At 41.7% G+C, this 25,490-nt stretch overlaps 1 protein-coding gene across 1 annotated transcript in view; it reads left to right on the top strand.

Annotated features, from left to right (window-relative positions):
- tex264 (testis expressed 264, ER-phagy receptor) overlaps positions 1-25,490 on the top strand; it is a 144,963-nt gene that overhangs the window by 97,082 nt on the left and 22,391 nt on the right. Inside the window, exon 3 of the mRNA XM_033036852.1 lies at positions 14,203-14,368. Within this exon, the coding sequence (XP_032892743.1) occupies positions 14,203-14,368 (166 nt within the window). The remainder of the gene's footprint in view (positions 1-14,202; positions 14,369-25,490) is intronic.

Genomic DNA, 25,490 nt, shown 5'->3' with positions numbered 1-25,490 from the left:
CAAATGGGTTAAAAGGGCTTTATCACAGATCATGTTATTGTGCCTGGAGGCAGAAGTGCATGCAAACTATACATAAGCCTTCCAAAAATGACTGCAGGCAGGATTGTGAGAGCTATTTAATGTTATTCAGCTTCAAGGCAGTTCACATTTAAGCCTATAAACCCTAGGGTGAAAGAAGCTGACCAGAGGCTGCAGCATTAATGCGATCATCCAGCATTAAAGTAAATGTGAGCTTCAACAAAGAAGAGTGCTCCGGGACAATGAGTCCGGTTCGGCAGATTTCTTGCACACATGATGAGAAGAAGCTGAACAAAGGGTTTAGATTCCAAGGAGGCACGAGAATTCTGCCTTAAAATGTGGAACCATCAGGGGTGCTACTTACAGCAGAATATCAAAACATCTTTTGAAAAGTCTTGGTCTCTGTTCAATTTTTCCAATGTTTGGTCATCTGCAATGTGACCCAGAAATAATACTGGCTGATCAGAGAAACCTCCTGATTTAATGCCACCTTAAACTGAGGATGAACAGTAAGTAGATGTGTCATTTATGCACTTGCATTCATTTAACAATCAGAGCAAAACATCCCAAGTAAAAGAATCAGTGAGGGGGAAGCTGATGTTGAAGCAGTGGTTTGGAAATTTTTGGTTCATTGATTTATCATCTGATTTAGTGAGGATTTAGTAATCTGCTTCACAACTAGACAAGGGTCACAGTGTGACACTGCTGTTGGATTAGCCTTAATGTAGAACTAGAGAAAGCGTATCAGGTACTTAAAGATCCTGCATCTACATACGCTACCGTGAGGACGGCCGGCCCGAGGAAGGAACGGTGCTCCTGTCGGAGTGGCCGAGCTCGGGGAGGTACGGCGCTCCTAGCCCGAGGGAGGAGCGGCGCCCAGTCGGGGCGGCCCAGCCCGAGGGAGGAGCGGTGCCCAGTCGGGGCGGCCCAGCCCGAGGGAGGAGCGGCGCCCAGTCGGGGCGGCCCAGCCCGAGGGAGGAGCGGCGCCCGGTCGGGGCGGCCCAGCCCGAGGGAGGAGCGGCGCCCAGTCGGGGCGGCCCAGCCCGAGGCTGAGACGGTAACGGCACTCACGTGAGGGCGATCCGGCTCGGGGCTGGAACGATGCTCCGGTGGCTTGCACGGTGTTCTGGCGGCGGTGGCCTGAGTCCGGGTTTCGGCCGCGGGCCAGCGGCTGCGTCAGCAGGACTGGTGAGCGGCAGCTTCGACCACCCCGGGCCGCGGTGTTTCAGCCGCGGGACAGGTTTTAACATCGCCCGGGGGGTATCGCCTCAGCGCAGAAGGAGAAGAGGAGGGAAGAGACTGGAGACCTAAGACTTTTGCCTCCATCACAGTGAGGAGATGTTGGGTGGACTCACTGTGGTGGATGTTAATATGTGTTTATTGTTGTTTTTTATTGTATTGTATTGTATGTATGACTGCTTCAATTTCGTTCAGACTTCGGTCTGAATGACAATAAAAGGCTATCTATCTAATAGCAACTTTTGAATCAGCCCACAAAGCATTACAGCCTTTTGTTTTGAAATGAACTGACAGCTGTGATATAGGGAACTCATTCATATGATTTAAACTTATTCAGATATCCAGCATCTCCCACACTGATTGGTATCCTATAAACCTAAACATTTGTATTGTCATGTACATCATGCAGAAGCATGAGATGAGAAGTCGATCTTCAAGAATCCCAGTTGAAGAAACTATTTAGGTAATATTTTGTTGAGACTGTTTTTAAACTGAGGGTTGTAGCAGAGAGATGCTGGTTGATGATATGTAATTTTAAACTGGAAATCAGCCTGATTGGTTTTATAGTCCATGTGGAAATGGGGCAAGTTGGGACAAAACACCAATGATTAAAACAGGGCAGATTTTCAAATGTTCAGGACTGAGCAAAGTTAAACGGAGCATAAATACAACTAGCATCCAACTGCACAAGAGTGAGACATTTTCAAGAAAATTTCCAAATTATAGAATTAGCATATGGCATTGAAGAAGTCTATTTGAACAATGACATCAATTTGCTTTTGTTTGACATTTATAACATTGTAAAATATATCAAAGTGATTTTCAGGCCCATAAGGAAGTGTTTGGCAATGAAAGTTTAGCGATTATAAGGTATCCAGAAGTAGGAAAGAGACGCAGTGGTTTAAAAGAACTGTGCGTTTACCCGATCTTTTCCTCACCTGATTTTATACACCTCTATAAGATCACTCCTCATCCTCCAGTGCTTGAAGGATAGTCCTAGCCTACTCAACCTCTCCCTATAGCTCAATCCATCAAGGCCTGGCAACATCATGGTAAATCTTCTCTGAACCCTTTCAAGCTTGACAACCTCTCGCTATAACGTTGTGCCTAAAACTGAACACAATACTCTATTTGTCGCCTCACCAACATCTTATAAATTGAAATTGTTCGCACTTTCTAATTTTTTATCATCAATAACAATATGTTCTCAAGACATTAATATACAAATGCAACAACACTAATACAAGTAAACCTACATACTATTTTATCCTTTATTTAATTTTCAATATCAAGAACCTTGTAGCGTGCGTCAAGGAATACCCATCCCAAGACATTGGGGTATGTCAATGAATGCCTAAAGGTTGCTGTGCTGTACACCTATCCTAACCTTCGTCATACTGCAGCTTCCACAGTGGCAGTGGACATGCAAGAATCAGTAGACAGATTTCAGGCACAGATGATCATAGGAGGTGTGTTCAGGGGAGTAGCTCACAGGAGAGTATTGGCAACTCTTTCTGGGAAATCCCAGCATGAGGCTGGTGGACCTTCACTGCGGACTTGGGGGTGCTGAGATAGCGATTTGGAGTCAGTGGAGAGATTGTTTTGGGGAGGTATTGAAAGGGTGGCTCCTGGAGCATAATGAGGAGTTCAGGCCACAAATCCCAAGCAAAGTAGTGCGCAGACTGTGGGGAATAAGTTCTAGGGCATAGGTCCAGTGGTGGGCACTGGAGCCCAGGGCTCATAATTGTAGGGAGGGTCAGTTGGCAGAGATCAGGGGTACCAGGAGTCTGATCCCAGGAGGGTCAGTCAATGTTTGTGGCATTCCAGGGAGGTTGTGTGAGGACCAATGAACAGAGGAAGGATGACCCAGGACATAGATTGCAATGTTGGGTCAAAGGACACACACTGCACATCATGGGAAGTGGTTCTGTGTACAGATTGTAGAATGTGAGATATCTGCCTTCTTATCCTACCCTCCCTATTCCCTGTCCTCCACCCACCACCATGTTTACTGATACCATGCTGTCATCTCTCCACTGGCTCCCTGTAGTTTGTCCAACGAGTCTCTTACCCCACTGTGATCAGCCGTCTGCGGTTCTCCGCCAGGGGGCAGCTTGGGGATGGGGTGGTAGGATAAGATTCAAGATTCAAAAGAGTTTATTGTCTTGTGTCCCAGATAGGACAATGAAATTCTTGCTTTGCTTCAGCACAACAGAATATAGTAGGTATGAATAATACAGAATAGATCAGTGTGTCCATATACCATTATATAAATATATACACACATGAATAAATAAACAGATAAAGTGCAAATAAACAGATAATGGACTATGAATGTTCAGAGTTTTGTATGAGTTGAATTTAATAGCCTGATGGCTGTGGGGAAGTAGCTATTCGTGAACCTGGACGTTGCAGTCTTCAGGCTCCTGTATCTTCTACCTGAAGGTAGCAGGGATATTAGTGTGTTGCCAGGATGGTGTGGATCCTTGATGATACTGCCAGCCTTTTTGAGGCAGTGACTGTGATAGATCCCCTCGATGGTAGGGAGGTCAGAGCCGATGATTGACTGGGCAGTGTTTACTACTTTTTGTAGTCTTTTCCGCTCTTGGGCACTCAATTTGCCAACCAAGCCACGATGCAACCGGTCAGCATGCTCTCTACTGTGCACCTGTAGAAGTTAGAGAGACCTCCACAGTTCGCACTATGACCGGCCACACAGTCATGAGTATAGAGTGAGTACAGCAGGGGGCTGAGCACACAGCCTTGAGGTGCTCCCGTGCTGATTGTTATCGAGGCTGACACCTTTCCACCAATTCGAACAGTCTGTGGTCTATGAATGAGGAAGTCGAGGATCCAATTGCAGAGTGATGCGCGGAGACCCAGTTCTGCAAGTTTGGTAACCAGCTTGGAGGGGATGATTGTACTAAATGCCGAGCTGTAATCAATGAATAACAGCCTGACATATGAGTTTTTGTTGTCCAAGTGGTCCAGAGCGGAGTGGAGAGCCAGCGAGATCGCATCCATCGTTGATCTGTTGTGGCGGTAAGCGAACTGCAGTGGGTCCAGATTTTTGTCGAGGTAGGAGTTGCTTTGCGCCATGATCAACCTCTCAAAGCACTTCACTGACGTTAGTGCCACTGGTCGATAAGCAGATTCCGGTTGAAGAGAGACAGAATGAGGAAGGAAGCTGGGAGTGTTTATGATGCCAGGTTTCTCTGCTTATTCTTAGCAGGTCTTTCATGGAGTTGATATATCAGATCCCTTGCCAAATTATGTGTTCCTTATTTCCTGTGAAGTCAATGGAGAGTGAATCAGATGGCTGATCTGATGGTTTCCCACTGACATCGGATTAAAATTGTATCCTTTGTTTTGTTCAGAGGTGTAAACCTCTTCTCTAGCATAGGTTTATCAGTGGCTGGGACTAGGACCATTATAGATAATTAGAGCAGAAGATCTGAGTTGCCATGGGAACACTATGTATCTCCAGTATCTAGCCAGCAGGGTGTTAATGAATTTTCATGAGAAATTTCATTTTGCAATTTGTGAGTCTAACTGGGGATGGGTTCGCACTAAACAACGGAGTACAATTTTATGATTAGGTGCTATTGGCGTATGCCTAAGGGAAATTCCGTCCTGGTTGTGGAATGCCTGGGGAATGAAGGAGAAAAGGTGGCCTTTTAAAAAATAATACATTTGATTTTGCAACCCATCCAGAAGGTGTTGACAGCTAACAGCTAATGTTCCAGTCAGTACACCTGGGTCTTGCATGATATCTATCAGATGTCTGACACAAAGCCAGAATCCACAGTTGTCCAGTCAGCATCTGTAAAAGGTAATGGCACAGCCTGCACTTGGACATGCACCACAGCCCTTTGCAGACATTGAGTGGCCTTCAGAGTATTTCGAGCATTTTCTATATTCTATCGTCAAACTTCCAGCATTTGGTCCTTGACCACTGGAAGAAAAATGACAGAGCTTAGCTGGATAATTGTCACTGATCCCTGACACTGTGGAGATGAATATAGCAGCAACCTGGACTGAGATAAACTGGGTCATACAGGTTTCCAGCGAGGCTTGAAGGCTCACTCTTGATCCAACACGATTAAATTGCCCTCTTCAGATTAGAAATTAAATTAATTTTACTTTCATTTTCTTATAAAGTTACAAAACGTACAAATTTTGACATACAAAATAAATTTACATGATTATTTTTTGACACTTTGTTAGTCAGCAGTTATCTTTTGGTGGACATGATGCATGGAGGGATATAATGAATGTGGAAAAAGGAAAGAGGAGAGAGAGTTGAATGGGCATGGCAGCGAGATGGGGGTCAGTAAAGTTTAAACTCCAGCATAAAATACAAATCAAAAATTAAAAGTGCTGAAATCTAAAATAAGACTGCAAATGAGTATCAAGCCTGCCTGGCAATATCTGCCCATCGCGTTTGTCACCTGGTTCCATCTATCGCCTGCTAGTTTATGCCTCACCCCTCCCCTCTCCTCTTTATACCAGCTACCTCCCCTCTACCCTCTCTCAATGCAGGGGTCTTGACCCTAAATGGCGACCATCCCTCCATGTCCACAGATGCTACTCAACCTGCTGAGTTCCTCCTCTTGTTTCTGCTCCAGATTCCAGCATCTGCAGTTCCTTGTGTCTCCAAATGAGAATAAATGGTTCTTTGTCTGAATGTCAACCCTGTTTCTCTCTCTGCATCCCCATAGATGCTGCCTGACCGGCTGAGTATTTCTGACGTTCCTTGTTTCTATACCAGCTGGGCCGAATAACCAGTTTGTTTGCAGCAGATCTAATTCCACACAGACTCTGCATCTAAGCCTTTTTATTTCTGCAGTATTTTTCCTAGTTTAGGTCATTTTGCTATGTTGCACTCTGCTCCGCAAATTCAGATAAATTACCTGTTGGGCAGCTACATAATTTACAGAGGGACTTTTGTTTCTTACAATGTAATTTCAGCAATAATTAATATTAGAGAATTCATTAAACTGTTGGTTTTAATATGTTGCATAAATGGCTTCACCACAGAAAGAATAGTTCATACAGAAGTCTAAATAAACCCCATAATGTGACCTGATCTTGAATCCTAAGAGGCACATATGGTATCTGATGAGCAAACCATGACACACCTTGTAAGAGGGGAACCCCAAAAGGCTTACTTAAAGTTCATTTTTGGACATCTCCTTGAAGCTGTGTACTTTAGATCGGTGCATTCCATTACCTTGTAAAGAAGGGTCATTCTTAATGTCCTGTGAAGGTTGAGTTATAGAAAAGGACTTCTCGATGGATGTTGAAAAGGATCACTTGCCTAGGCTGCTGGGAAATGTACAAACGTAGGGCTGCTATTTCTCTGTGGAGGTCTTTCTAATGGTGGTTGTTTAAAGATGTTAAAAGATAATGAGGCTTCCAGATCCAGAATAATGTACAGATGTTCAGTGACCAGAATGTTCTGTGTTTAAAATGTATAAAATTCAATTAATCATTCATAGTAATAATGCCTAATAATTTCCAATGTAATTAACCTTTTCTATATTATCTTGAAGCATAATATCATTCAATCATGAGTGGTATTGTTGTGTAATCACCTAGAGAAAACCAGGGCAGTCATGCAATTAAAGGGCAAAGACAATTTGTGGAGGTTTGAATAATAAATGAGGTGAAGAATATGAAGAGTTTATTTCTTGAGAAAATAATTGATCTCTTCTCGTATGAATGGCGGAGGCAGACTGACGTGAGTGCTGACTCGTCATCAAAAAAAGAAACACAAGTAAAACTACCAATCATGTCGAGGTTTTGTGCCTTCACCCAAAACATGTGCAGATTGTTCCAAAACCATCATAATACCCATCTCCACTTTTATTCTGTCTTGTGAAGAGTTCCCTGAGCTCCAAACCTCCGTCTGTCCCTTCACGATGAGATTCCTCCTCTCTAAATCATGTGTGTCTTTCACATGGTGAGCTCCCTCAGATCTAAACTCTGAATGCCGTGTTATCCAAATCCTAGTCTGTCATATGAAGGCTCTTCAGCTCCACACTCCCAATGTATCTCTTCCGTGATTCCTCATTATCCATATCCTCTGTAGCTGTAACACTATAATCTGTACTTTGTTTCCTTTTCGAGTCAGTCTTTAATTTGGTGTGTGTTTCCTTATCTCCAAACATTTCCTATCATAATTCTGGGAGAACTTTCAGCATTAATTTAAGAATTGATTAGTGTGCACGAATACCTAAATCTTCATTGTTGTGCAGTTTCTAGCTTCTCAGCAAAAGAAAATAATTAATTCTGTTTCCACCGATTCTGAAGTTAATGACCTCACACATATTCTCAGAATGAACTTCATTCATGTCAGTATTTCCTGCACACTTAATGTGTATGTATGTGTGAATTTCTCACTTTTTGCTTCCATTTATTCTAATTAATCTCTACCTCTTGAATTAATATCATTCATAGATGGAAACATGCTGTACTCTAATTCTTCATTCAGATCTAATAATTAAAGCTGAGTGCTCAGTTCCAAGCCCAGAGGAGTAAAATTCTTCTTTTTTTATCCATTTCCAGCCCATAAGGAAAGTTGCTCCCAAATTCATGCATTTTAGTCAGTTCTATTAATTCTGTGTGTGCAGTTTTGTCAAATGCCTCCCATCTCTAAAGTGCAGCCTAATTATTTAGACTACCCTTCACTGTTGTACACTGACGCTTGAACAACGTATGCTTCCAACCAGAGGAAGCGGGTTGGGTGCCCACGTCTGGCATTGTTCTCATCTTAGACAAGCATAAACACGGTGCTGGTAATTGGTGGTGATGCACAGGATACTTCCTGGATTATGTGTTTCTACACCCTGTGTTAATGAGACTACTTGGGTTTTTTTGTTAACATTTCATATTCAGATGATTCATCATTGAGTTTTAGGATAATAATCGAAAGTTCCAGCAACAGACATCATGGAATTATCCACAGCTTCTCCCTTCTCTTGAAATACCAATGGTAAATGAAAGGTTCAAAGTCAGTGTACACTTAAAATTTCCCCTCCTGAAGCTTCTCAGCCTTGCTGACGTTGAAAACTAGAATGTTGTTCTGGCACCATTCAATAAGAGTTTTAAGTTCTCACCTGTAATTTGATTCATCATTATCCGTTATTTGTCCAAAATGGTGGTATCGTTGGCGAATTTAAAGATCACTTTGGTGCTGTGTCTGACTACATAGTTATGGTAATAGAGAGAGTAGAGCAGGGGACTGAGCACACAACCTTGATTTGCTCCTGTTTTGATGGTTATTGAGGAGGAAGTGTAGACAATTCATACAGTTCGTAGTCTACCAATGAGCAAGTCGAGGGTCCAATTTTTGCAGACAGGAGAATCACATCACCTTTACCCCAGAATTTGCAAAACAGGATTCAACACAAAATGCAGAAAGAGTAAACCAATTTTAGTGAAATGCAGCCCAGTAACTTCTTGGTTACCCTAGCAGGAAACAAACCAGATGTTGAAAGCAACAATACCAATGTATTCATTAAAAGATGGATGGGAAACTGCTATGATATTCATAATAATCTGTCAGATGTCCAGTGTAACATGGAGGAGGTAGGAGTTAACCATAGATGGTTGCACAGTCTAATAGGCAGCCTGGTGGGGTATTTGTTATAGATGGATGTACAACATTATGTTTTTTTGTCAATGAAAGGGCGGTACTGTAGACATTAGATACAATAAGAAACATAAATTACAAGTTTGGCATCACACAAAAGTCTAAATGTCCCCTAATGTGAGTGGGATGCATCTTAGTCTGTTGATGGAGGTAGAGTGCAGAGTACCCGTGTTCTAGCCACGATTCTTCTTGGACAGAGAATACTTCAAATCTATGGCAGCTATGCCACTAATTGCAAACACTATTCTCCTGGCTGGAGCTGGGCTGGTTCCTGCTGGTCTGCTGTGGCTGCATTGATTGTGTGTCACTGTCTCTATGAAGAGTGTGTTACTTAGCCTGTGGCAAAGTATCAACATGATGTTGCTGTCATAGCTGAATAACTAGCAGGGTATGGGAGTGGTGAGAAGCAGATGTGACCACGATTTAATGATGTGGGGATATGATGGGACATGTGAATGATTGATCTAATGATGGGACGGTATGATTTGAGCATAGAGCAGTATGAACGGCAAATCTTCATCTGCGTATGGCGTGCACAGCCTAAAGTTGTAGGACAAGTTCTATTTGATCTTATTTGATTGTGCACACCAGGTTGATTGCATTCATCGACTACGTGAAGGTTGCAATCTCCCGCCCCAGAGGCAAATGATGCAGTAATTGGTGGGATTTGTTGGTGCATGACTTTGAGATCATTAAACTTCTTGTGACACCACATTTATGTCTTTTGATGGCTAAACACCTCAAAAAACCTGGCATTCGCCTCACTGCATGTTCTGGGGGTAGAGGATGTCTCCATGCTGCTCCCTATCTGGTCAACCAAGGCACCTTCAGCTGCGTCTGAGAATGTTCTATCATGGTTTTCAGGAACCTTCCCAAACCAGTGGCTGCAGAAAACAAACTACTCCACAGATGCAGGTATGGCTTCAAGCAGGGCTAGACTCCATGTCTGTCAGTGATGAACACTATCCATCCATCCATCCCCACAGTTCCAGACCAACATTGGAAGCCTTTACACAACACCTTTATTTTAAAATTCTTAGCTATGTCCATGCATTTAATGGTATTGCCTCTCCTAATGACTGTATTCCCTCTAACCCTCACAAACCACCTTACTGACCTTTCTGTCCTGGGCCACTTTAATTGTTCTTCCCATTTCCATACTGAACTCACTGCCCTGGGCCTCCTCCATTGCCTGAGTGAGGCCACACTCTTACAACTAAACTGTATGGACATTGAATTCTCCAATTTTAGGTCACAACAAAACCCTCCCCCTCTCCGCTCACATTCCCCCCTCCTTGTTCACCTTCCCCTCCCCTGTACCCTACCTGGACTTGCACCCATTTCTCCCCTCTCCCTCCCTTCCCACAGCTTCACAATTCACACTCCAATCCTTTTATCTCGCACCATCTATCTTTTCATCTCTGACTTTTGTCCAACCATCTGCCAATCAAAAACCCTGCTCACCTGTATCAAATTACCTGCCAGGCTTTGTCCTGCTCCTCCGCCCTTCCAGCTTTCTCCCTCTCCCCCTGAAAATCCATCAGCATATAAACGGCATGCTCAATTGGGTTCAGATCGGGTGATTGACTTGGCCACTCAAGAATTGACCATTTTTTTAGCTTTGAAAAACTTCTGTTCTTAGCAGTATGTTTGGGATCATTGTTTTGCTGTAGAATGAACCATCGGCCAATGAGTTTTGAGGCATTTGTTTGAACTTGAGCAGATAGGATGTGTCTATACACTTCAGAATTCATTATGCTACGACTATCAGCAGTTGTATCATCAATGAAGATAAGTGAATCAATACCTTCAGCAGCTATACATGCCCAAGCCATAATACTCCCACCACCGTGTATCACAGATGAGGTGGTATGCTTTGGATCTTGGCCAGTTCCTTCTCTCCTCCATACTTTGCACTTGCCATCACTCTGATATGATCATCTTTGCCTCATCTGTCCACAAAACCTTTTTACAGAACTGCGGTTGCTCTTTTAAGTAACTTGGCAAACTGTAACCCGGCCATCCTATTTTTGCGGTGAACCAGTAGTTTGCATCTTGCAGTGTAGCCTCTGTATTTCTGTTCAAGAGTCAAGAGTGTTTTATTGTCATATGTCCCAGATAGAACAATAAAATTCCTACTTGCTGCAGCACAACAGAATATGTAAACATAGTACACTGTAAATAATATCATAAACAAGAGAGAAAAAAAAAGTTCAGTGTGTATATATGCACAAACTCACATATATTTGCAATAATAATAATAATAATAATAATAGTCTATTGTAGTATCTCTTTAGACTTCAGAGGTTACATTTATTGGGACAGGACATGTACTGATATTTGTCATATTTGACGGTTGTGCTTAAGTATACCCACTGCCAGTTTTTCCATGTAATTTGTATGTAATCTTGCATTTTATATATACATATATAAAGCATGTATAGAACATTTGTTGTATTTGTGGATACAGATCTGGCAGCACAGGGGAATGGCCTATGGTAACTCAGGATCCATTTTAGGAATCCCAAAGGTGTGAGCATTCAGATTTTAAACAATGTATTTTGACATCCTGATGCACAATACAAAATATAACATTTATTTTGTACCTTTCACAAATTCAGGGCACCATAAATCATTTTGTGGCAAATGAAATACTTATGAAATGTATTCTCATTTCATGCACCGTTCAATGTGCCACAGACACCAATGTGGCAGTGCCAGATAACTTGGTGTTAGTTGAAGAATAAGTGTTTGTACAGATATTCAGAAGCACTTTCATGCTGCTCTTAAAAAAATATTTCCCTCATCTGAAAGGATTTATTTCAGTCAGAAAGTAGCACAGCTTCAGTTCTTTTCATGTGTGATTACACCATGTTGCAGCTTGAACCCACTGCTTACTGATTCAATGGTGTTAATGCAGTCACTGAGAAAAGGGTAACCACGCATATGGTAAAACGCAGGCTTACTTTAAAATCTCCCTTTAAGTCAACTTTTCAGTTAACATCTACCACCAGGCTCCTTATCAGCACCCATGAATTGCCTTCAAATTATCTTTACATTAAGTGTGCAATCTAGAAGCATGGATGATGGATGAGGGGTAGTGGTAGAGAGTCACAGGTGTCACAGAGTTAGCAGTTTCAGCAACCAAGGCTTTCCTAAAATATCTAGGGTTTGTTATTCATCCAGGAAAGTCCATACTGGAGCCGGCATTATCTGTTACATATTTAGGTCTTGTCATAAACTCTGCAGATATGTCTCGGACCCTACCCACAGATAAGACTCAGGGTATTTATCAGTAGATGCCTCCTAAGATAATTCAAGATGAGGCAACATGAATTATAGTAGTGCCAAATTGGCCTACTCGACCAGGGCTTCCATTGTAAATAAGTCCGCTGAAAGAAGCTCCTATATTTGCTCGAATACACGAGCGGTGGCTAGTTCAACCTATTTCTCGTGCATCTATCACTGCATGGTTGTATGGAAAGTTTTGTGAAGAGACACATGTGAGCTACTTTTAAACAGAAGTAGCAGAGGTTTGTGGTGTTCTTTCAGTTTGGGTTTAAGAGAAGCGACCATGTTATAGCGCAATTAACACTGCTCGTACTGCTTTGTCGTTGTATCTAGTACTATGTGGGACAATAAATGATTGGTTCTCATCCACTGATAACTAAGGTTATGGAAGGTGTCTTATATATGAACATTCTAAAGGCTAGATACAAAGTAGTGTGGAATGTGTAATCAGTATAAATTTTTATGCAGATTATCATCAGATGTATCCCTAATGGAGCAGTTACTTTTAAGTTAGTCATGCTTATGACACTGATTTCAGCACGAAGAGCACAGTCTTTACACAATCTCCGTCTGGTCATATCTGACAAGAGGGTAGCATTTTATGTGAATGAACTCATAAAATAAAACAGACACGGTTGAGTACAAGTTGGAGTTGACAGCATACCCACCAGATCGGAGATTGGGGGTGTTTATTATGTAAAAAGGTACAATGAGGTTACTAAGAACCTATGAGATGAAGGAAAAGTTTCTTCATAGTTATATAATAGTTTCACAAGAGACTGTTGGTGCAGACTATTTCAAGATGGATAGAGTGTAAGCAGCTGAAAGCAGGAGTGAACAAAAATTATTTCAAGTCTCACTCTACCACTCATCGTTAGCAGTCAATAGAATGGATATTCCCTTTGATTACTTTCTTGCAACAGCAGGAGGCTCAGATAAGCGCACTTTCACAAGTTATAAAATTTCGTTGAACATGTCTGAACGGTTGCAGATAGCATTCTGAACAGTGTGTTGCATGAGCTATTGTCTAACCCAAAGGCAATTGAGACTGTGGTCCAATTAAGGGTGATGTACATGTATGTAAAGTTAGCATCATGTTGTTAATGGCCATGTCTTTTCTACCATTTATGGTTTATCTGTTTAGTGTTTTCACATACAGATTAGTTTACTGCATGAAACCACAAAGCTTCGAAGGCTTCACGTAGTCTCATCATGAGACTTTGTTATAAAATAGAAAGAATCATGAATGCACTGGTTGAATGGGTTGTGGAAGCAGATTTTATAATAACTTTCCAGAGAGAATTGGATAAACATTCGCAGGACTTTGGGGAAAGAGCCAGTGTGGAGAACTAATTGGAGCACTCAACCAAACAACCGGCACCGCACAAAAGTCCAAAAGACTTCCTTGAGTATGCCTTATGATTCTGTCATGTAATTTCTGCTGCATCCATAGTCTAACACTCCCGATTTGTACAAGCCTAGGTTTAACTTAGGCTTGGTTTATCATTCGCATATGTTTGCTAGCAATTGATTTACAGTATGGAGTTAGAGGATCAGTAACTGAATGCTGGAACATTGTTGAGGGTGAGGGTTGCATCAAGGTCTGAAAAGATCTGATCCAAAAAGATCAAGGTCTGATCAAAAACTGTCACCAACACACTTTGGAATTTTTTGTTGTTGTTGTTCACTTTCAAGATGTTCATTAATGCAAAATTAGAAAATAAGCGCAATCTTCCCCATAGCGTGATACATAATCTTCAGTGCCTTGATTAGAAACACTGTGTTTCCATGGAATATGGAGGTTCTGAAAAACTGGAACTGTAAAACTCAATCCAACAACTTCCCTATGAAGTTGGATTCTCAATTCATTGCACTGTGTTATGTACTCTGATACCAAGTACTTAAACCACACACTCACAACATCTGATCCATGCAGATGTTGACCTGAAGTTCAGTGTGATTCTACTTTTCCAAACACATTGTTTCTTCTTTTTCAGGAACGGAAACTGTGTGCTCACCCCTGTCTGGAGATCTACCGCGGTGAGCTGATCTACTATGTGTGCCCGCTGGCACGGCAGAGTGACTTCTATGTTCCCGAACTAAAGGAGGCTAACAAGACAAAGAATGAAGAAGAGGCAGATGACAGTTGTACTGATGTTGCAGGTAAACTACAGACAATCAATGTTTTTCTGAATATTACAGTGTGTGGATGTTGCCTTGGCAAAGTTACCTCACATGCTTCAATCGTTAAGTTAAACCACCAGCAGCAAGTGGATGGTAATAGGTGAGTGCACCTTTATGTAGCCTCAACATCTTCAGCCTCTTCAAACAGTTACTGGTGGGAGAATCACTAGGTCAAGCTCTCCACTGGGAGGCTGGCAGGCAATTGAAGTGGCATTTCAGGATGATCATCCAAAAGAGTTGCACCCTGAAGGCAGGGGCAGCAATTACAATGTGCTGATGTCAGTTCATCGTATGACCACTGATTATAACCAATGCTACTTACACTGTTCATTGGCTTATTACCTCAGCAAGAGAGAGTGAAAAAAACTGCTCATCACCGATGCCATAAAAATACCACATGTTTCAGAGTTAGCATTTGGCACTCGTGAATCATTCAGTTCAGTCTCATCCCTGCAAAGCTCAAGGCTTTAAATATTGTATTGCATTGTACCAAAAGGGATGTCTTTGTGTGGAAGCAGATGATAGGTGTGGTGGCCTGAATGAATACTTCACAATAGCATTCACCAGGGAGAAGCATGGGGAGGATAAAGAGTTAGGGTCTGGAATATATACGTTTTATGAAAGAGGAAGTGCTATGGTGCATAAATCCTCAGGGGCTGGTCAATTCTATTCCAGGGTTAGAGGAACAAGGAAGGAGATTGTTGGTGATCTGAATCAAATTTCTGCATCATCTTTAGATACAGATGAGGTGCTGGAACAACTCGGTTCCTCTGGAGTAGATAATGTTGTTCACATATTCAAGAAGGCTGGTAGGGATAACAAGCCAGTGAACCTTATATCTCGTGATATAGAAATGTTTGGAAACAATTCTTTGGGATAGGATTTATGTTCACTTAAAATGGCAGGAATTATCATGGAGAGTCAACATGATTTTTGTCACAGAACATCTTTCCTGATAATTATCCAAGGTCTCAGGATTTCCACTGTTTCCAGTGTCACCTCCAATATTGCATCTTCTACATATTTTGTCATAAACTGATCCTGCCCTACAATCCTCTGGGATATCTGTATTCTTCTTATACACATCTGCTGATCATCCTGTTTCTAATGACTCTTGCATCCTCAGCTGTCCTCAGGGTTGCCAGAGCTCTGCATTTGCCTCTCTGCATAAACCTCTCTGTCCCTCCAGTTCTCTTTCCCCCTTTAAGTCTCACCTTAAAACTTACATAATTGACCTTGCTTTAGATCATCTTCCATAAGGGAATGATTCATAATGAGGCTCTTCTAGCACAACTGCCAAAAATATGACCTATTACGGAGAGGTTGTTTTAACGCGTTTCTGCCAAAGGTTTGGAGAGAAATCCAGACCCATTACCTCAGCATAGTCTCTGTAGGTATCCTCCTATATGCTTCTGCCTCTATTTAGTCTGTTTATCTTTTCTCTTTACTGCCCTAAACTCATTTTGGATGTTCTGTACAGTCTCCCCTCTCTGCTGCCTATCATAAACTAAAGTGAATCACAGAGCACTACATTTTTGCTCAGTTCAAACTACTCCCTTTAAAAAAAAATGAGTGACGCTTGAAACCTGAATAAGAAGGGCAGCGTTTCTGGAGCTGTCGTTGTTAGCTAAATGCATGAGAGCTCTGCCGAGTCGAACGAGGAGGCTTGTCCCAGAGAACTGGGACTTTAACTGTATAAATAAAATGTCAAGTACAGATCAAAGTCTCTGGAACCTTTTGCTTCATACCTCAATATTTACAAAGCAAAGAATATTAAGCACCTACTGTTACATCTTCTCATCCCTTCAGAAGTTTAACTTTGCTGCATTTCGCCGATTAGTGGAATAACTTTACAAGTGGAATTGCAAGGAGAATGTTATAGTACTGTTCAGGGAGCTGCAGAGCAGCGAGCTCTCCAGTTCACGATTAACTGAATCAGACCATTTTGAAGACTTTTTTCAAGGCATACATTTGAAAACCATGAAAAAGGCAGACCTTGAAGCTTGAAGTAAGAAGGAATCCTCTGAAAGATCCAACTCATGCCCATCTCTCACCGCACATTCACATCACATTTTGTCCAGCAGACCGTCATGTATGACCAAGTTGTATCAAAGCAAGTTAGGGTAAATACAACTGGGTAGTGCTCAGTGTAGGAGGAGGTGGGAGGAAGGCACTCAATATGTAGGTGGTGTGGAATTGTGATATGGCATATTAAATAGTGATAACATAAGTAGGAGATCAGTAGCAAGGGGGTTACAGTAGCAGTGAGGGGGGCAGTGAGTGGAGGGTGGATGGATGGTAAGAATGAGGCAATTGTGTAGAGCGACCGACGGATGGCGAGAGTGAGGGAGCAGTGAGTTGAGAACGGAAGGATAGTAAGAGGGGGATGGACGGGAGTGAGGGGGGAGTGTGATTATGGATGACTGGATGGTGGGAGTGAGGAGTGAATGAGTAGAGGGATGAATGGATAGTGGGAGTGAGTGAGTAGAGGGATGGAGGGACAGGGTTGAGGGGTGAGTGAGTGCAGGCTATGATATGGTGAGTGTTAGGTTCAATGCACATCATGCAAATTGAATATTTGAGTTAATCAAATGAGTAAGATCCACTACTGCAACAAATGTAATTAATTTTTAGAGTGCAGTAATCCAGTGAGGAAACCCAATATTCGGGTGTATCTAACAATCCCATGTATCCTGAGCTAATGCAAGCTTGTTCACCACTTTTGCTGAGCAACTTCCTCAGCATATCAAAGCCTTCCCTGTGTTGTGTGGGTGGTAAGAGTGAGTGGTGAGTGCATAGAAGGACAGATGAATGGTGAGAGTGTGCGATGATTGAATGGATGGGGGCTGGAAAATGGGTATGAGGGGTGTGTGAGTAGAGGGATCAATGAATAATAGGGGTGAGGGGCCAGTGAGTAAAGGGACATAGGGATAGTGTGAGTTAGGGGGCAGTGAATAGAGGGTTTGTTAATGGTAAGAGTGAGTGATGAGTGAGTGCATGAAGATGAGTAAACACACTGAGAGCAAAGGGTAAGTGAGTAGAGGGAAGAATGGATGGTGAGTATCAAGGGTAAGTGAGCAGAGGGATGGATAGACAATGAGTGGGGGTGCGTGGGTGGAGGACAGTGGACAGTGGGAGTGAGGAGAGAGACATTACCCAGGAAGGAAACCTGATATTCAAGTTTACCTGTCTTTGTGCAATCCAGTGTATCCTAAATTAATGAAACCTTGTTCCCGAATTTTGATGAGAAGCTTTCTCAGTATTTCAGAGATGTTCCTGTACTGTGAGGATTCAGTGTCTTAATGAAGTCATTTGTGATAAGGCTCTAAAGTAAATCTGAAGGAATATAAAATTAATAGCTAAATGAATTCTGTGCTTTGTGTCAGGTCTGATGCTTATCATCTTGTGCTGACTTTTATTAATCTGCTTTAGATCATGAATTATAGTAGTTATCTATCACTTTCTGAAAGGAGGCTGAAGGGATAGTCAGGATGGTTTTGTGTGTGGGAGATCATGCTTCGTGAATATGATTGTGTTTTTTGAAGAAGCAATCAAGAAGGTTGATGAGTTTGCTAGCTAACTGGATACAGAATTGGCTTCATGGTAAGAAGCATAAGGTTCCAGTGGAAGGTTGTTTTTACTACTGGAGGCCTACAACTAGTGATGTGCGGAGCCTATTGCTGTTTGTCATCTGTATCAAAGGCTTGGATGAGAATTCCAAAACATGATTAATAAGTTTGCAGATGTCACTAAAAGAGGAGGTATCATTGACAATGAATGATGTATGACTCTATTGCTCAATGACTACAGTCAGTAGTTTGACTGCAAGAATAGGTCAGATGCTAACTATTCTACAGTGAGTGACTCATCTCCTCAATACCCTTTTCCAAACCTTTCCACAATCAACAAAGCCGAGGAAGGAGCGTAATACACCCTCTGCCTGCTTTGATGATTGTTGGACAATTTTCAAGGTTCAATATAATCTTTATCAAAATAACTCATGATTGGCTCCCAAGGTCCTCCCAAAATATTCAAATAATCTGGCCCGAGTGCACCGTGGCGGCAGTGTAGTACTTTCTACAAGATGCACTGCCAACGATTCTTCAACAGCATCTCACAAACCTTTAACCTCGTCCACACAGAAGGTCAAGGTTGGCAGGCACATGGGTACATAGTTGTCTCTAAATTCATTTCTCATCGACATAATCTATAATTAGTAATATAAGACCATTCCTTCACTGACACATTACTCTTCAATGTTGTATCTGCTTCCACCACCATCCCTGGAGGTGCATTCTAGGCACCTCTCTATAAAAAAACATGTGCCACAAATTTCCTTTAAACTACCCCCCTCTCATCTTCAAAATATAGCCACTAGAATTTCCATTCTAGGAAAAAGACTCTTACAATCTACCCTATCAACCCACAGCTTCCGACTCTTCAGAGAAAACAATCCACGTTTGTGCAACCCCTCTTAAAAGCGAATATCCTCAAATGCGCCAACATCTTGGTAAATCACTCCTCCACCCACTCCAAAGCCACCTCATCCTGTAATGCGACGTCCAGAAATGCACATTATACTCCAAATGTGGCCTGACCAAGCGTTTTTACAGCTGAAAAATAACTTACCAACCTCTATACTCGATGCCCCAACTAATGTCACAATACAGGGATAGGTTTAATAGACTTGGATTGGTTTCTCTGGAATGCCGGAGTTTGTGGGGAGAAGATATATAAAACTATGCATAGATAGGATAGACAGTCTGAACCTTTTCCCCGGGATGGAAAAAGGACACTAGATGGTATCGTTTTACAGTGAGAGGGGCAAAGCTTAAAGGTAATATGTGGGCACGTGTTTTACACAGAGGGTGGTGAGTGCCTGGAACATGCAGTCAGGGGTTGTGGTTGAGGCAGAAATGATAGTGGCATTTAAGGGAATTTTAAATAAGCATATGGAAATGCAAGAAATGGAAGGATATAGATTATATGCAGGCAAATAAGAGTTGGTCTTGACATCATGTTTGGTACAGACATTGTGGACAGAAGGGTACTGTTCTATGTTCTAAACATTTGCACATTTAGAATAAAACCAAGACTAGTGTAGCAATGTGATTAATCATAAACCAAAGTATTTCCAGAAGGGGTAGCAAGTTCGAGTGCACTAGTGAATAAGGTAAGGCTGTGGAAAGATAGTAAACTTTGAAGTAAGATATTTTGTCTAAATGTGTGAATGATTGACAGAAAGATAGAATAATTAATAGTTCAAATAACTGATCTATTAGCTATTACAGTGACATAATTCCATGGTGACAAAGGTTGGAAATTAAATATTCCAGAACAACTAATGTTTTGAAAGGATGGACCAAATGTAAAGAGAGGATCAGTTTCCCCAATTATAAAATGAGGGTGGTAGTGGGGAATGGCTCAACGGATAAAGTAGAATCGATATGGATGGGATCGTTTACAAGTCTATAAAAACAACAATACGGTAGAATAGAATAGAATAGAATAGAATGGTGAAAAAGAGTCGTTTTTAACGAAGATAACACAATATTCTTGGGGGTCTTGAATGTTCAGATATATTGGACGTCAAACTCAAAAAAGTAATTTGTAGGATAAGTCATGCAATGCAGTCGTGACTGTACATTGCTAAACTCCAACCATGGAATAGGCTATTTTAAACCTATTACATTGTCAAGTTATAAAATAGTGCTAATTAATAAACTCACAGTAAAGGATCCTCTTGAGAGCAGCGATCATAAAATGATGGAATTATACCTCGAATTTGAGTAATGTACCAAACAGTTACTGAAACAATATTTTAAACGTAAATAAAGTCAATTACATTGAATGAGGTTAGTTGCTGTGGCACATTGGAAAAATGGGTTCAAATATATAACATAGAGATGCAAAATTGGACATTGTAATTCTAAATGAAGATTAATTTCACTGGGAAATAAAAACCCACTGGAAATGTGGGATATCAGTCACTAATTAAAATTGTAAAGGGAGTATTAAAATATTAATCGAGGTTCATACTGTTATTAAGAAGAATACTAAGTCTAAGGATTAAGAGTTTTAAAAACCAGCAAAGGGTTTTCATAAAGCTGAAAGGCAGTGAAATAGAAAATCAGAGTAAACTACTAAGAAATATAAAAACAGATTGTAAAAGCTTTCACCATTATTTAAAAAAGGAAGGGAGTACACATATACTCCCTTTCAAACCAAGACTTGAAAATAAAGAAGTGGATGAGATGTCAAATATTATTTGCTAGAGGTGAGAGATAGGGGTTGTGGAGATGAGATGCAGCTAGGAAACAGTGATCATAATATCATATGGTTTAGAATAACTATGGAATAACTATGTAAAAGATTATCATGCTATGACAATTGTCACTTGAACAAGGGTTAGTTTCAATGGTTCAGGAACTGGTCTGGTCGGGTATTCAAAGCTTGGTGGGCAAAAGTGTAATTGAACATTGAGAACACGTTAAAGGGGAGGTGTTTTAGCTACAGTCTAGAAACATTTCCATGAGGGGATAGAGGAGTAAAATTAAAGACAGAGCTAATTATAATAAATGACAAACAAGTAATATTGACGATAGATTAAAGGCAGAAAAGATTGAGAGTAAAATAGGGCAGTAAAAAAGAGCTTAAGACCAATGGCAGCTTGTCAACACAAGAAACATGTTAATTACCAAAAGGTTTTTAGTTGATAAAGTAAAAGCAGAAATGAGAGTCAAAGAGAGATCACGAGAAACTGTTTCTATGAAACAAATCCACAAATTTTCTATTGGGCTGTAAACAGTAAGAGGAGAGTTGGGTGATCCGAGATCATAGGAATACGTATTGTTAGGACAAAAACCTCTCCCCCGATGTCAGCAAGATGAAGGAACTAGTCATTAACTACAGGAAGCTTGGTGTGGTGGCGTACATGCCACAATCAGTATCAATGTTGCTGACGTGGAAATGCTTGAGAGCTTCTATTTCCTTGGTGTAAAAATATGACCATTGATCTATCGTGGACCAATCACATTGATGCAACATCTAAGAAGGCACACCATCACATCTACTTGCTCAAGAGTGAGGAATTTGGCATTACTCCAATGATTCTTACAAACCTCTACAAATGCATCGGAGAAAGCATATTGTAAGGTTGCCTCACCCCTGTAAATTGCAGAGTTGCTGATGTAGCCTAGTTCATCACACAGACCAGATGCCCCATCATTAACTCCATCTACATTTCATGCTGCCTTAGGGAAGCAGCCAAGATAATAAAAAACCTTTCTTACCCCAGTCATTCTTTCTACTCCCAGCTCTTTTCGGGCAAAATATACTGCAGCTTGAAGGTGTGCAACGCCAAACTTAGAAACAGCTGTTTCCTATCTGTTATCAGGCTTCTGAATGGCCTTACCTAAGCTAGGGTACTGTTCTCCTCTACCTCATTGTGAACATTAGACTTTGTTTCTGGAACTGTTGCACTATAACGCTGAGAACTATATTCTGCACCCCGGAGCTCTCCCTTTGTTCTACTTTTTATACTGGAAGATAAACACAAAATGCTGGAGTAACTCAGCGGGACAGGCAGCATCTCTGGAGAGAAGGAATAGGTGATGATAGGGACGAGACCTTTCTTCAGACTGACAATTATACTTGAGTTTGGCTTTGTATATATGGATAGTATTCTCTGATTTGATTGAATAGCATGCAAAACAAAGCTTCACTATACCTTGGTACACGTGACAATTTATATCTAAATCTAAAAATGAGGAGGAAGAAAGACTGAAAATCGGAAAGACCAAACAGGTTAGATCATATTAATAGAAAAATAATATTCCCTTGGCGATACTGAAAGAGGAGGAGGTGGGTGAGGGGAATGGATGTCTATTGAATAATCCTATTGGAGCTGGTAGACATTGAGAAGGATGACCCATTGCTTGCCAAGACTGGTGGGGTGGAAGGTGAGTAGCTGCTCTTGCTCCACTCAGGAAAGGCAAGGTCCAGACAGGATGAACCTTTGGTTGCAACTGGAAGCAAAGATGGAATGTGCAGACGCCTTGTCCATAATCTCCCAAATATCTGTAGTATTATAGAAACAAGGAACTGCAGATGCTGGTTTACACAAAAGGACACATAGTAGTGGAGTAGCAGTCTGAAGAAGTGTACTGACCCGAAACGTCATCTATTCATGTACTCCAGAGATGCTGCTTGCCTTGCTGAGTTACTGCAGCACGTTGTGTTCTTTAGTCTGGAGTATTGTGTTTGGCTTTGGGCACTCTGCTATGAAAGATGTCATTAAGCTGGAAGGTGTGGAGAAACGCTTTTTGAGGATGTTGTCAGGACATGTGGCACTGAGTTATAGGAGAGGTTGAGCATACTAGGACTATATTCCTTGGAAGGTAGGAGACTGAGAGGTGACCCCCCCTCCCCCCTCCCTCCCCCCCCCTTTCACCATCTACGAGGAGGAGGTGAGGAGCACCTTCAGGGGACTTAAGAGGAATAAAGCCCCCGGCCCAGATAACATCAGCCCCTCCGTTCTCCACCACTGCGCTGCGGAACTGGCTGGGGTTTTTACCAACATCTTCAACACCTCCCTCTGTCAAAGCTCAGTACCCAATTGCTTCAAAGAATCCATTATCATCCCGGTTCCCAAGACCAAAACCATCTCCTGCCTCAATGACTACAGACCCATTGCCTTGACATCGGCAGTCATGAAATCATTTGAGCGCATCATGCTCAATCACCTGAAAACTGTCACCACCCCACTCATGGACCCATACCAATTTGCATACAGAGCCAACAGGTCAGTTGAGGACACCGTTAACTTAGCAACTCATCACATTCTGAACCACCTGGAGTCCGCAAACACATATGCCCGCATCCTGTTCATGGATTTCAGCTCTGCATTCAATACAATAAACCCGGGCAAACTGTTCAATAAATTACTGGACATGAACATTGACCCATGCATCTGTCACTGGATTCACAGCTTTCTCTGGAACAGGCAACAGAGGGTGAGGATCAACAATAACACATCCTCCCCTCTGTTCCTCAGTACAGGCACACCCCAAGGCTGTGTTCTCTCACCCTGGCTATTCTCCCTTTACACAAACCAGCTCACATCCCATCACAGCTCTGTCAACCTGTACAAGTACGCGGACGACTCAACCATCATAGGATTCATCACCAACAACCAAGAAACTGAATACCGTGCACAGGTCAACCAAGCAGTGACCTGGTGCACAGACCATGATCTCTTACTCAACTCATCAAAAACAAAAGAACTCATCATCGACCCAAGACGCCAGCCATCCCCCAAAACTCTTGTGCTCATTAAAGGTGAATCCATCTCCATCACTGACACATTCAAACTCCTTGGAACCCACATCAGCAACAACCTCAAATGGAGGACAAACGCAGACCACATCTATGGAAAAGCCCAGCAAAGACTTTTCCATCTCTGACTGCTCAGGAAGTTCAGAGTAAGGTCTCATCTCATGCTCCGCTTCTATACAGCCATCATCGAAAGCATCCTCACTTCATCCATCACAGTCTGGTTCGGCAGTCTCGACTCACTCTCCCGGAAGAAATTACAGCGCATCATCAACAGAGCATCCAAAATTATTGGCTTACCCCTACCATCCCTTGAATCACTTTACCACAAACGGACACTACACAGAGCCCGCAAGATTATCTCTGATCCCATTAACCCTGCACACTATGCCTTTCAGCTATTGCCCTCTGGGAGGCGTTACAGGACAATTGCCTCCAAAACAAACCGCTTCAAAAACTGTTTCATTCCCACTGCAATTAACATTTTAAACTCTGTACGGTGAGGAATAAGAATAAGCATGGCCCTTATGTATTATGTAATGTGGCTGTCTGTATGTATTTCTATGTTATATGTTTAATTTTTGATGAAATGTTGGAACTTGTACCGAGCTGTACGGATAACAAATTCCACCAGCCTGGCTGTGTGGTCATTAAAATACAATACAATATAATAGCATAGGTGAATGCACTTTCCCATACTGAGGGAATCACGAACTGGAGGGCATAGTAAGGTGGGAGGGGAAAAATTTAATAGGAATCTGAGGGTGCTGGATATATGGAATGAACTGTCAGTGGAAACAGTTAAGACAAGTGCAATAACAACATGTAAAAGAGATTCGAACAGGTACATTGTTAAGAAATGTCAAACGCGGGCAAACGGTACTAACGTCTTGGTTGGCATGGATGTGTTGGGCCAAAAGTCTGTTTCCATGCTGTATAATTCTGTGATTATGACTCTACAGATTTGCGGTGCTTGAGAGCTTGGAAACTGCAAATGCTACACTCTTATTTAAAATGGGTGCAGGGTTAAACCACTTGCTAAATTCCAGTCCACAACCAGTTTGTTTAACCTTGGGATTGGGTTTAAGAATCAACAATCAGGGAACGAATTAGCAGTCGCATATTTCTAATTTTGCCTTTTGATTGCCTCCCTTCTGGGTAAACTTCCCGATCACCCCAACATTCCTCTCCCATTTCATTTCATGTTCACAGGTCATGGAATATTTTGGAATTTTTTTTAATGTGTACCCCCCTCCCCCCCCTCTTTTTTCCATTTTTAAATTACCTCTAAACTTCCTGTAACATTGTAGTGGTGGGGCATAGAGAAATTTGTTTAAAACAAACAGATTCCTGGGCTTTATAAATAGAAGCGTACAGGGCAAGAGCAAGGAATTTATGATGAACCTTATAAAACACTAGAGTATTGTGCTCAATTCTGGTTGTCACACTTTGTAAAAGATGTAGAAAGCTGTAGAGAGGTGCGAAGGAGATATACTGAAATGATGAGGGACTTCAGTTATGTGTAAATTGACTGGAGAAGCTGGGGACGGTCTTCTTGGAGCAGAGGTGGTTGTGTAGGGATTTGGTACAGATATTTAAAGACATGGAGCGATTAGATGGAGAAGAATAGTTCCATTTGCAGGAAAGGTCAGGAACTAAAGAACGTAAAATGATGCTGTGTGGCAAAAGTACCAGAAATAGCATAAAACTAGTTAGTGTGTCAAAAAAGCTGAGGGTCCAGAATACACTGCCAAGGGAGGTGGACTGA

The sequence above is a fragment of the Amblyraja radiata genome, chromosome 18 (genome assembly GCF_010909765.2).
Source record: "Amblyraja radiata isolate CabotCenter1 chromosome 18, sAmbRad1.1.pri, whole genome shotgun sequence".
NCBI lineage: Eukaryota > Metazoa > Chordata > Chondrichthyes > Rajiformes > Rajidae > Amblyraja > Amblyraja radiata.
The sequence above is the reverse complement of the archived record's forward strand: the minus strand, read 5'-3'. Positions and strand labels throughout refer to the sequence as shown.